The 12,206-nt window shown below is 47.4% G+C and overlaps 4 protein-coding genes across 4 annotated transcripts; 2 read left to right on the forward strand and 2 right to left on the reverse strand.

The window, feature by feature from the left end:
• The first annotated feature begins 372 nt into the window (after positions 1-372).
• On the forward strand, positions 373-1,360 carry ASPWEDRAFT_45503 (uncharacterized protein). Its single transcript, XM_040836558.1, has one exon. The coding sequence runs from the start codon at positions 410-412 to the stop codon at positions 926-928; it is 519 nt and encodes a 172-aa protein (XP_040685227.1). The 5' UTR covers positions 373-409; the 3' UTR covers positions 929-1,360.
• Positions 1,361-1,929: 569 nt separating this feature from the next.
• ASPWEDRAFT_45504 (uncharacterized protein) lies at positions 1,930-3,021 on the forward strand. The gene is made up of 2 exons (XM_040836559.1): positions 1,930-2,032; positions 2,080-3,021. Exons 1-2 carry the CDS (start codon positions 1,945-1,947, stop codon positions 2,985-2,987), a joined length of 996 nt encoding a protein of 331 aa, XP_040685228.1. The 5' UTR covers positions 1,930-1,944; the 3' UTR covers positions 2,988-3,021.
• Positions 3,022-3,381: 360 nt separating this feature from the next.
• Positions 3,382-3,966, reverse strand: ASPWEDRAFT_54681 (uncharacterized protein; the record flags this gene model as incomplete). Its single annotated transcript, XM_040838091.1, has 2 exons — positions 3,382-3,467; positions 3,537-3,966. The coding sequence occupies 2 exons, from the start codon at positions 3,964-3,966 to the stop codon at positions 3,382-3,384; spliced, it is 516 nt and encodes a 171-aa protein (XP_040685229.1).
• A 5,314-nt stretch (positions 3,967-9,280) lies between these two features.
• Positions 9,281-10,952, reverse strand: ASPWEDRAFT_176621 (cytochrome P450; the record flags this gene model as incomplete). The annotated part of the gene is made up of 4 exons (XM_040831533.1): positions 9,281-9,437; positions 9,495-9,667; positions 9,730-10,836; positions 10,887-10,952. 4 exons carry the CDS (start codon positions 10,950-10,952, stop codon positions 9,281-9,283), a joined length of 1,503 nt encoding a protein of 500 aa, XP_040685230.1.
• Between the last annotated feature and the right edge of the window lie 1,254 nt (positions 10,953-12,206).

Genomic DNA, 12,206 nt, shown 5'->3' on the forward strand with positions numbered 1-12,206 from the left:
CATCAGATGACTCAAGCACCTCAGGCAGAAGCGGTGAATCCGGCCCTCTCCCATGGGTCACTTGAGCCACCCGGCCTGCTGATTGGCTCGTGCCCCTCGTAGGGCAGAGAAAGTGGGACCACCCCGGCCAACTTCACCGCTGGCTCGCCAAGTGGGTCCGACGCTAGACCCTATCAGTGGAGCCCATGGGTGGTGTTGGCAGCCTCCGATTGGATAGAGGGGATAGGGCTGTTGTGCTGAGGGCTCTGATTGGGCGAGGGGCGGATGGGGAAGTGACAGTTTGAATCGGAGGAAAAACAGGACGAAGTGGAAGAATTGGAAGATAAATAAGGGGGGAAATCCTTCGTTGGGTTTCTTTTCTTCTTCTTCTTCATCTTCTCTTCTGTCCAGACAATAGTTCACGATATAAATGAGTGATCGCGTCCAAAACAGCCTCTCTCATACTCTTACTGCTTCTTCGTCTTCCTCTTCCTACAGTACTCGTCCTTTCGAAAGCATCGAGCCCATCTCTCAGAACACCACCAAATCCTCTCACCGTCTGAGCGCAAAACTGCTCCGCTCCAAATCTCCTATCCCCATCGATATTCCCGATCGCAGAGAACCAAACACTTCAGACCCCCTCTACCAGACAATGTCGCGCAGTTACCCTTCAGCTTCAACTTCCGCAGACATGCCCCGCCGCTCTGCCAGCCCCGTGCGCTCTCCCCAGTCTCCCACCAGCCCTCGTCACTCTCGCAACCAGCGAGACTCACGCTCTCACCATTCGAGACGCAGCAGCGATGATTACCGTCGCTACCGGGGCACAGTCAACCACTACGGCCGTCACTCGAATGACTGGCTCTTTGGCGGATTCAGTCTGCGTGACACTGTCCGCGATGGAGTTGAGCGACTGCGTCACCATGGTCGCCACGATGAGAAGGAGAGCTGAATGAATCTGATATCGCTCTTCGCTTCCCTCTCTCTCGACTTTCGTCTTTCGATTCTGGCACGCATGATGCTATCCCGATGAATTCAGAAACTCGCAAGTGACTTTAACCCCGGGCCATGAAAAGTACACCATGTCGCCCAGGGACTATCGGTCACCATCGTCTCTAGACGGGCAGCTCAGATGCTGCACCAACATCAACATCGACAGTCTGTATCCTGTCAAAGGAATACAGCCAGCAGATTCCACCGATTTCGGATTTTTAAACCGATAAACCACACTCCTCCGGGGTGACCATTTGGTGTTTTTGGGGGATATCCAGGTTATCCACAGTTTCGAGGAATCGATTCCCTGTCATTCTCCGGTTTTCGGATATTTCTTCCTGTTTCTAATCCCCTTGCGGGAATATGGTTTATCGATGCTCTGCGAGAGTACAGTTACAGTTACAGTTACGGTTCACATATAGAATGATGATATCAACGATTTATTTTCAGACAGCTTGAATAAAGTAAAAGGTATTGTCCAACATAATTATTCGTAGTGTGCCGAGTAGAGTTGACTTAGGTTACTGTATGTACTTCCCATGCACAATGCACCATGTATGCTTGTTATTTAGCTTCCCATTTCAAGACGCACCTTGATATCCATGATATATTTAGTAACAGCGAAGCTTTCTTCTAGTACTAGTCTCTAGTAAGCCCTGTATAGATAACTCTTGTCTTGCATGTATGCCATGCAGCGATATCGGCAGTTTCTCCTCGATCGGCAGTAACTTCATTATGTGCGGACTACTCCGTCTCATCGAGTGACTGTGGGTATAAAAAGTAAGTTAGTATTCTTTTGACAGTCAGTAATAGTCATGAAATTGAAATCAGCACCTTTATGACTTGTTGAGCCGAGTTTGGGTCGTTGGTGAGATCTACTGTCTGATACATGCTTATTTGCCTAGTCGACCACAATACAAGACGAAGAGATTTATTCGATATAAATTCCATATCAACCATCGACGCGTATCACACATGGCATCCGAACCCACGGTGGCCCTTTTATACCAGGCCCTTAAACCCCCTGTATACGGGGGAGTGAGCAAGCCCCCCAAACCCGGCGGTAAGGCCCATCACATAGCACAATGACCCATCTAACAAAACGAATAGGATATCAAGACTCCGGCGCGGACATCGCCTACACACTATCGCAGACAGGACATAAGATCCTCACGCCCATCTCCTCCCCAGATCCCCGCAGACAGCAAGATTGGTGCTTCCCTGATACCGAAGAGGGCATTCTCGCGGCCATCCACGCTGGCGCTACGCATCTCTGGGCGAACACGGTTGTCTTTGCTGAGCATCCACTGCAGGAATCGGGGGCGTTGACGCCTTATGAGGACCGTGTGAAGGTTGTCGGCCAGCCGCCGCTTTGTGTGGATTGGTTTGACGATAAGGCGGTTTTGAATGATAAGCTTCGTCGACGGGGTGGGTTTACGCTACCGCGTGCGTGGAGTGTCGATGGGACCGCGGAGACGGGGGGCCAGGGGAATCTAGAGACTGTTATCGCTTCATTAGCTCAGTCTGATTATCCCCTCGTCGCAAAGCCAGTTCGAGGACGAGGAAGCCACGGCGTGCAAGTTTGCAACTCACCGGCTGAACTAAGGGATCATGTTAACCGCTTCTTCAATGAGACTTCGTCCCAGGTTCTCCTCGAGGAATATCTTCACGGCGAAGAAGGGACTGTTACCATCATGCCGCCTGATTGCGTAGATAGTCGACACTGGGCCCTCCCGCCCGTGGTGCGGTTCAATCATGTCGATGGCATCGCGCCGTATAGCGGGTTAGTCGCGGTGACTGCGAACTCGAGGGCGGTTACGAAGCGGGAGATGGAGGCGGATGAATCCTTTGCGTGTATTATGAGGGAGTGTGAAGAGGTTGGGGTGTTTTTGGGGGCGACGGCGCCGATTCGGATTGATATTCGCCGGTTTAGGGAGGGAGGGAGGTTTGCGCTTTTTGATGTTAATTTGAAGCCGGTATGTTTATCCTTTCTCGTGTGGGAGAGGCGATTCCTTTGATTAGAAGGATTGAGCTAATGTTGTAGAATATGACTGGACCAGGTCGTCCTGGTCGTAAAGATCAGGCTAGCTTGATGGCTTTGGCTGCCCAGGAGAGAGGTTGGGATTACCCGGCCTTTTTGAGATACATGTTGGGAAACGCCCGGTTTCTGAGGGAAATGCGAAAATACTCTTGTCTGAGGGATTAAAAAGATTCGACGCGTGTCTTGTATATAGGCTGTATCATCAAAGCAACAAGAAGAGAAATCCATTCATTCATCCCGTACTCCTGCCATTTCGCCGGAAAGGTATTATGATCCCAAGTCATCCGCATCATAACTCCCTGCCCGATTCCTTGATTTCACCGGGAATCTACTCCAGAAACCAAATTCAACATCCATTTCCCAATCCGGTATCATGCCTGCCACGCCGCAATGTCGGCTGCTGATATGTCTATGTTCTCTGCCGTCAGGGCCTGGAGTTTGGATATCTGCGCCGCAGCTGTATTATTTGTCAGTTTGCATTTCTATTTATGTAGATTTGCATATGCGGCACAATCACAAGACTTACTTGGTCGCTGAGATGCCTCTGCTGCCCCGTGGACATGAATAACACCCGATTCAACGTAGTCCTTGGTGGTCACTCCCCCCACGGAAGCTGCCCCTAACATGATTCGAAGTCGGTATTTGCCCGGCTGTCCAATGGTAAGGGGTCCAAATCTGGCGTATCCGCTGGTGGTGTTACCGCTGCGACTGCGCACACTCGAAGTAAGATTCCCAGCCAGACCTGATGCGGCGCTGGTCCCCGCTTCGTTTCTCAACGAGGCGTTCATCACCAGCTGTTGAACGGAGCCGCCTGGGTTTCCCACAGGTCGCACTGCTACAACAACTGGTATGGTGAACGGAACTCCTGGGCGCACAGCAGCTGGGGGAGAGATCTCGAATGTGATTCCATATTCACGGCTTGAACTGCCGGTGGCACTTGAATTTCCTTGGACCATGGTGTCGTGCTTTATTTTTTGATGGATTGACTATCAGACAAACGAATGTCTTACCCGTGGCAGTCTGACTGAACACTTCCAAGTGCCAAGGCTGATTCAATGACAAGGCTGGTGAATCGAGTAGGGAAGAAAAATTGACAAGTTGGCAATGGACGATACGTGTTGAAGGGTTGGATCAAACAAGTGATCAGGAAGATAAGGAAGTAATTCTCAGATGGATGAAGTATCGATGGACAATAATCGAGAGATGGACTGGGCCTTCATATATCTATTCGATCATCATAGTGGATGTTATCAAACTCAGAGAGTCATCCTGACAGAACCTAAAAGGGAACAAAGAAAACTGTATCAGTTTGCCACTTCGAAAGTACTAGAGTCAATAGATCGTTAACGGCCAAGGGCTTATGATCTGCAAAGAGAAAGCCCTCATGTCCGAGCAAATCGAAGGTAGGGAATTGGTAATCTTGCAGCGAGCTGTAAGAGGCGCAATGGGAAAACGAACCCTGGTATCTGTTGTTTCTTTTTTCTTTTCTTTTTTTCTCTTCTGAGCTTGCCGTATCCAGGACGCGTCAACAAAGGGGGTCAGTGTGGAGAGAGCTGGATTGGGGGCGTTTACATGGAAGGGTCGAAGCCAGGAAACCCATGGCGGGACTGTAGATTGAGACGTCAGATCGTTCACAGGGGGCCCGCGTGCCAGAAATTGAGATTCAAAGCTTAACAGAACTAAATTGGCGTGATATGCAAGATCCCCCGTTCGTAAGGAGCAGCAGGGTACTATCGTCGGGAGAGCGGCGCTCTCAGACCATAGTTTCTTTTCTTTTCTTTTTCCACTCGCTTGTTCTTCCCCACCAATTCCTTTCTAAGGGGTTCGAGAGGCAGCCATTATGCCTTTGATTGTCTTAGATTGTAAGTGAGAAAAGATAAGAAAAAAAAAAAATAGAATTTGTTCATGTCTTCGGGGAAAATCCCTTGCATTGGCCTCTCCCTGAAAGATCAACTCGGGGGAGACTGGATTCCCGTATTCATGGATACCATTTCCACGCCTCCCACCCCATTTGGCTATGCTTGCGAGTTGTTTCGACAAGGTAGATGAGTCTTGGAAAGTGTTACAAAGCGGAATTGCGTACAGGTTCAGTACGATCCACGATGGTGTAAGAGTGGCTTGGACCAGCAATGTGTGGCGATCAGAATGGAGGGAAGTTGAGAATAATTGATGCCTGATGTTGACAGAGACACTATCCACCACTGAGCAGGATGGAAGAGGATCCAAGAACTGCAATTCAAGTTAGTGAACCAAAGAATGAAAGAATCTGGACGACAGCGAGGAGGAGCAAAAGGTTCGAGTCGAGTCGGGCTGTCCGACAAGCTCAAGCCACACGCCCAAGGACGACTTCGCCACACTGCCATTTTTGGCCTAGAGTGGGTCACTAGCCACAACTATCGGCACTTGTCCCTAGCCTCATTTCTGTAACTCCGTGGATGTCCTCTTCGTGTTTCGACTCTGGAACGTCGCTGCAGCTATTTGCTGATCAAGTGATTATTGCTGCCTTGGGCCAGTCTGTTGGGGCTCCTGCATGATTCCACCACGAGGGAAACGATCCCCTGTTACCCCCTGTCGACCTGGGATTGGGGAGACGTACCCACTCATCTATCGGGATTCACAATAGTCTAGGGCTACGGTTGCTCCGTCCGTAACAATTACGGTGTTTGCCGGACACGGGCCAGTATGTGACAATGAGTCCCCGATTCCCCGCGGTAGAGTTATCCGACCATAGGGTTCTGGTAATTCAAAGTTAGTTACCCAACAGATTATCTCTTTGGAAATGGGGTCAGCGCTTATATCGCATTGCATACATTATGGAAGCTACTTCCAAGAAGGGTAACTATGCATTGCAAATAAATCATGGTCTGTGTGATTCTCTTTTGATGATATGATCCCGAGTGACCCCTATGCTGACACCTATCGCATGCATAGACCGAAGACAGCTGACATCATCTTCCTTCTAATAACTGCCGAGAACCCCTGGACGAACCGGTATGCAGCCGTTCAGCGTATGGGGAAAGAACCTCGCTTTGAAAATTTCTTCTTCAATCCCTATTCCCTGCAATGCCATGCAATGCAGATCGATCAAGATCTATTGATTAGGTTATGTAACAACTGAGGAATAGTTCTCATTGGATCGGCCACTACCATTCATCAGCCACAGGTGGCTGAGCAGGCAGATGCCAAACGGCCCAATTGTGGCGGTGAACGGCCTGATTGTCGATCCTGGTCCGTTGCACCGAGACTGCTTCGATTTGTCAATGCGTTTGCAATTATTGCAACAATGCTATTTCCCGGCGTCAATTAACGCTGTGCCTTGTTTACAATTATTTTCTCGGCCATCAGAACTTGGAACTTCGGCCGAAAACTACCAAAACAGCGGCCCTTGGTCGTCAGTGACATCAAAAGTACCCTCTTTTTTGCCGCTACTCATGGAAACTAGTAATTAGGCTTTGGAATGTCACCTGTGACGAGAATTATGATGCCTGGGGAGATGTCAATCACTCTTAGAACCCCAGACGAGAAAAGAGTTTCTCTTGGTTTCTTCTTTCATTATGCATATGTCGCCGAGAAGCCGTATACGAGCTTGGTATCCTGCTCGCAATTTTTACTACTTGTGGCATAGAAGACATTGCCATTAGAATAGCCATCAAATATGCATAGTTGCGTACCCAGCAAAAAAAAAAAAAATAAAATAAATAAAAAATAACCCATGCTAGTGAACACAGTCAGTGGGGAACAGATTATGCATGGCTTATTGATACCACTGAAATTAGCAACTTATCCACTTCTGTCAAGGCGGAGATTGCTTGAGGGGTATTCCCAGGCACCTTTCTAGACCGATATGAAGCTGTTCCCTTCGTCCGGCTTGAATAAACAGACGTGATTGATTGGAAAAACCGCCTGGCCATCTCGACTGACTGCAGGGAATAAGCAGCCAGTCCAAGCATGATGTTGATTGAAACTTGGTTGCTCCACTATTGAATCGCTCTTCCCTGGTTAAAATCGCTCTTCCCTGGTTAAAATCGCTCTTCCCTGGTTAAAATCGCTCAAGTCTGACCAAGAATACACACGGCAATAGCCTTTTTACACCACGGGCGTCCAGCCGGCATGTGTGATCTCACATTGATGGCACGCAGATCATCCAGATTCACCGATAAGCTATGTGATAATCGAGGCCTATTCTTTAATACCCCTAGCCACAAGATGGCTGAACACGAAGGCTCCAAATTTCCGATGTTGTGGCGGTGAACAATGCATTGACCATGGACCCCCCTACCGATAAGGAACAGTCTTGTCTGCTTTGATGGTTACCTAGTAATCAATACTATCGAACAGCCGATTCGTTTAGTTGGGTTCTATATCAAGTGTGAAGTTCTACTCGGAGAGCATCTCACGGTATCAATATTGGGAAGATGGCCAATGATCTCAGAACTTCCCCTCTTCCTGCTCCTTTTATCATGCCCCGCCAAAGTTTCACTACAGGAAATCAAGGATGCTACAATACGCATGGGTATGAACCTTCCTATACTCGATGATAGTCCGGCTCGCTATGTATTTGAACCGGACTTCACAGCAGGGATTGTCTCAAGCATATCAATCGATATGATTGGTAGTCTGAGCGATAAACAAAGAACTGAGGAACCCTATCGGTTGAGAATGCCCTGTTGCCATCAAGTCTCATCCTTACATTAACCTTTCTTTTTGCTTCTTTTGATCCTTTGGCTGTCATTATTTGTCAAAGATAGCCACAGGAAGTCTATCATTTTGCTTTGAACGATGTCGCCAACATCTCACGCAATTCATGATCGTACTTATGACATATGCCGGCCATGACTCGTACTCGTACTCGAGCAAGTACAGGTGTCGAATGGTTTGGCTTTATCATGGCTTACCCTTAGCCCCCTCCCTCGTGGCGCAATAGAATGTTGTAACGCTCGCCAAGGAAACCTACACCGCAGATCTTTGGATATGCAGTCTATACGAACGACGGAGTATGGAGTACTCAATATCCAATGGACCCCTCCCATGTTGTATGGCTTGTATGAGCCACTCGTTGAAGTGCATACTATTATATATCATATTGAGGAAGTGTAGGTCTTGTCTTCTTATTCGCGGGGATATGTTATGTAACAGCTTAAACTGCCGTTTCACGACTGTCAGCTGTAGATGCATGCTTTCTGTTTCGAGAAATTCTTGCAAAGTATAGCAAATGGAGGAAGCAACGAAACAGAAAAAAAAAAAAAAAAGAAAAAGAAAAAAAAGGAGGGGACGACGGTTCAGCCGCAAATCGCCAAGTGATCTGACCAAGTCATTTGAGCGCCACATACGAAGGAGATCACATACAAATTGCTTTTGGTGTACTGAATAACATTGGGAAACAGTGGTGTAGGAAGCTATATCCGCCAAAACATAGTCTCTCATGATAGGCGGGTGATTAGGACGACCTACTGGAGTGATACAATGCTAAGGGATTCACCAAGCACCACGCGGCCACGCCTTACCGCTGTCTTACCTTAGCTGCACCATCTGCTTCGTCACCAATGACCATTCTCTGTTCCCAACATGCTCTTTTTAAGCTAACCGACTAGGTTATTCCCATGCAGATCCACAGTGTCCATCACGTTAGTGCTACCGATAATATGCACCACCAATTTCCCGGAAATTTTTCGGATCCGGTTTTGCAATGCGTTGCCACTGGATGTGGCTAGAACATGTAGGTGTGGCTCAACTCAACCGTGAGAGAATTTTTATTCCTGTACAGAGTGCGGCAAAAGGAATCTGAGTTCAGGCTACATTATTTGCACCTGGTCGTCAATTATTCCATCAAATGCGCCGTGGAAATGACCAAAGAGAGAGAAGTGAGGTCCAAAAGTGAGGCGGGTGAATGAGGCGAGATCGACTCTCAGCATGTCATCTGACATGGATATCCTTAAGGGGTTTCAACCAAGACAGTACGTTATTATCGAGATCAACGAGGTCATCGAGCGTAAAGGATGATTTTCAGCGACCTGGGTCATACTTCCAGGTTGCCTCCTGGGCCTTATTGTGCCGGTGTACACGCTGGGAGGAAGGGTCAGGATACCCTGCTAGGGTGTATATGCTATCAAATTCAAAAGCTATGATCAAAAGCTCAAATACAAATACTAAGATCCGGATGACTGACTGTACTGCTCAAAGCGATCACTTTCTTGACAACACAAACAAATCATTGAGACCATTCCACTGGCATGTTAACCTCATTGTGTCTGGTCTTTAAAATGATTCCACTCAACGCTGAACCGGTGTCAGCTTAACATTCAAAGGATGCTTTTGCCAAATGGTATATGAAGGCTGGATATCCCAGTTGTAGCTGTCACTATCAAGGCTCAAGTCAAAATTCCACAGAACCTTGGCCATGATTAGACGCATTTCTGCGTAAGCCAGGCTAGATGGGAAAGATATCAGCGCTATGAGTATACAAAAAAGTGGAAGAGGGCCTTACTTTTTCCCAAGGCAATTACGAGGTCCATAAGAGAATGGTTGCAAGACTTCCTTATTATCGGATGCGAATGCTGGATCTTTATTTTCAGACCAACGTTCGGGGATGAAAGAGTCGGGTTCGGCGAAATTGGATTCTGCTCGAAAGGCGGAATAGTATCCCATTGACACAGAAGTCTGTTGATCGTCTTGTTAGCATCGAAGATAAGCCGGGATGCTGCTGGGAATGGATCACTTACTCCCTCAGGAATGAATTCACCATCAATCATCGCACCACCATCTGGGACTCGTCTGGGAAGTACACCGGGCACGGGAGGGTACATACGTAAGCTCTCCTCAAGGACACAGTTCATATAAGAAAGCTTTGCAACAGAAAGGAAATTGATTTCTTCTTGGGTCTGAAATGACCCTCGGACCTCGTTGATCAACTTCTTGTGGATTTCAGGATGTCTCAGAAGATAAAATGTGCAGCCAGACAGCAATGTAGCTGTTGTTTCGCTACCAGCAATGATGAGGAGGCTCGAATTCGCCTCAAGTTCTCGCTGTGTCATCCCCCTTTCATCATTATATCTGAGGACATATGTCATAAAGTCCGGCCTGGTGGTTTTCATTTCCAGACGACGATTGAGCTTATCCTGGGTCATTCGATGGTGCTCCATCCTCTTTTGCAGTACACTCTTGGGGATCAGACTTTTGATAATTGGAGCCAGGCAACCATAAAGGCTGGCACCCCTCAAAATGGTGCTGGATTTCATGCCCCCAAAAACAATTGAAACCCATGGATGGTAGCGGTTATCACGGAGACAGTTGAAGGGCTCCCCAAATACCAAATCCCCAATGATATCGAATGTGGTGAAGTTGTACCATTTGGTCAGGTCGACTGTTTCCCTGGAAGCTTCTATCTCGTTATAGAGCCCATTGATGAGTAAATCCACATAGGATTGCACAAGTGACTCTTGTTCTCTCAAGGATTTTTCCGAGAAAGCATGCGAAAGAAGGCGTCTTTCCCGTGAATGATCAGCATCATTCGAACCTATCAGACTATGACCACTGGGAGTGGGGATATAGAATTGCGGGTCTTTGAGGAAAGAACCGTCGCCATGTTTGCGGTGTCCATAGATATCCTTCCATGCAGGCGGAGCCTTGTATACAAGGAAATTGGGCGCAATGCGTACCACGTCGCCGTATTGATCATGCAGTTCCTTGACCTTATAATGAAGGCGACCTGAGTTGGTCCAATAGAGGTAACATAGTTTTGTACTCGCTGCCAGCTTTGGGCCTGGAATATTTCTAAGAGGGTGAAAATATAACCGATAAAAGACTCGTCCTAGCAGGGTAGATATAATCTACTTCTTGTCAACGGCAAAGAAATACCTTCTTGCGCCAGAGTACTCACCAGAAATGATATCCAAGCAACCATGGAAGCCACATTAGCCTTCGAGGCCTGGAATATAAAATCCATTGTAATGGTTGGTATGTACTTCGCGAAGATTAACCAAAATATCTGCCAAATGTGCTGGTGCATCGGCATATAAATAGTTTTGAAGAGGCATGTCTACTACTTAGTACGACAACAACTCTGTCAACTTGTGACTCAATTACTAGATGGCCCCAGTAATGCATTTGAGCTACTATGAAACAAGATGATGTTGATCAGACGGTCCTACCGGTTAATCCTTCGGACTCGCGTATACGGGACCGGTTATGATTGTCGGAGTCGGAGATAAAGAATACACCGTCTGCAAGCTACAACAAGGGTTCTACCACTAATAATACAGCAGACCTGGCTTCGACCACTTTAGCAATACAAGTTGTATTATTGCTCAAAAGTAGGTAGCATTGTTGATCGTTCGAGACCATTGCACCGTGAGGGGTAAAACTGGGTACAGATGTGCATTTGACGTTGAATAACGGATATGCACATAACTGACAGCAATAATGTACCGATTTGCCGGCGGTGGGACTTTGTTATGATGACGGACACAAGCATTATGCAGGAGTATCAAGCACATTTATCCCATTCTTCAATTCATAATTCGAACACGGACTGTCGATCCTCCATGGGGCACGGGTGACAGGCATTACGGTAATGCTCCGAGTAGGTCACACGAGTGGCTATCGTTACAGTCTGATGGACCTAATACTTCCAATGGCATGCTTTGAATTCCTCCGAAGTGATAGATCGAGGGTATATGAGTGGAAGGACTCTGATAGGCGCTGTCGTTTGACCCTAAACGCTCTGGGCCATTGGCACTCGAAACAAACCTGAGTTGATTCTGCTTCTGAAAGCTCAAAGACAGCAAGATAAGTCTAGCTCTGAAGCAATATGAAAGTGCACAGAAGAGACAAGAAAGCCTATCTATCAATACCCCACAGGGTCATGCCATCGAATGCTTAGGATGACACAGACTGCGAGGCCAATTCCCTAAGAGACAGACTGACTTCATCTCGTGAAATGAAAAATGAAAGTTCATATCACGAGCCATGATATGCAGAGTATGGATGAGATGCTCTGTAGTAATAAATTTAGAACTCTTGTTGCAGTCAGGAAAAGGCAGTGGTTGTGTTTGAGCCAGTCTGCGTGTGTGGCAGCTTCTTCGACCCTACACCTTCCCTCTTCGCTGCTCTCCCACGTACCCGGCAGACAACTGTCCCTTCATCGATCAACACCATGACTTGGAAACAGTCACAGCTCCAAACCAATATCGTTATCAGA

The sequence above is a fragment of the Aspergillus wentii genome (genome assembly GCF_001890725.1).
Source record: "Aspergillus wentii DTO 134E9 unplaced genomic scaffold ASPWEscaffold_8, whole genome shotgun sequence".
In the NCBI taxonomy this organism is placed as follows: domain Eukaryota; kingdom Fungi; phylum Ascomycota; class Eurotiomycetes; order Eurotiales; family Aspergillaceae; genus Aspergillus; species Aspergillus wentii.

Coding starts and splice junctions, on each gene's coding strand:
- ASPWEDRAFT_45503 (XM_040836558.1), top strand. CDS start 410: ATGAGTGATCGCGTCCAAAACAGCCTCTCTCATACTCTTACTGCTTCT.
- ASPWEDRAFT_45504 (XM_040836559.1), top strand. CDS start 1,945: ATGGCATCCGAACCCACGGTGGCCCTTTTATACCAGGCCCTTAAACCC. Junction 2,033..2,079: donor CAAGCCCCCCAAACCCGGCG/GTAAGGCCCATC, acceptor CAAAACGAATAG/GATATCAAGACTCCGGCGCG.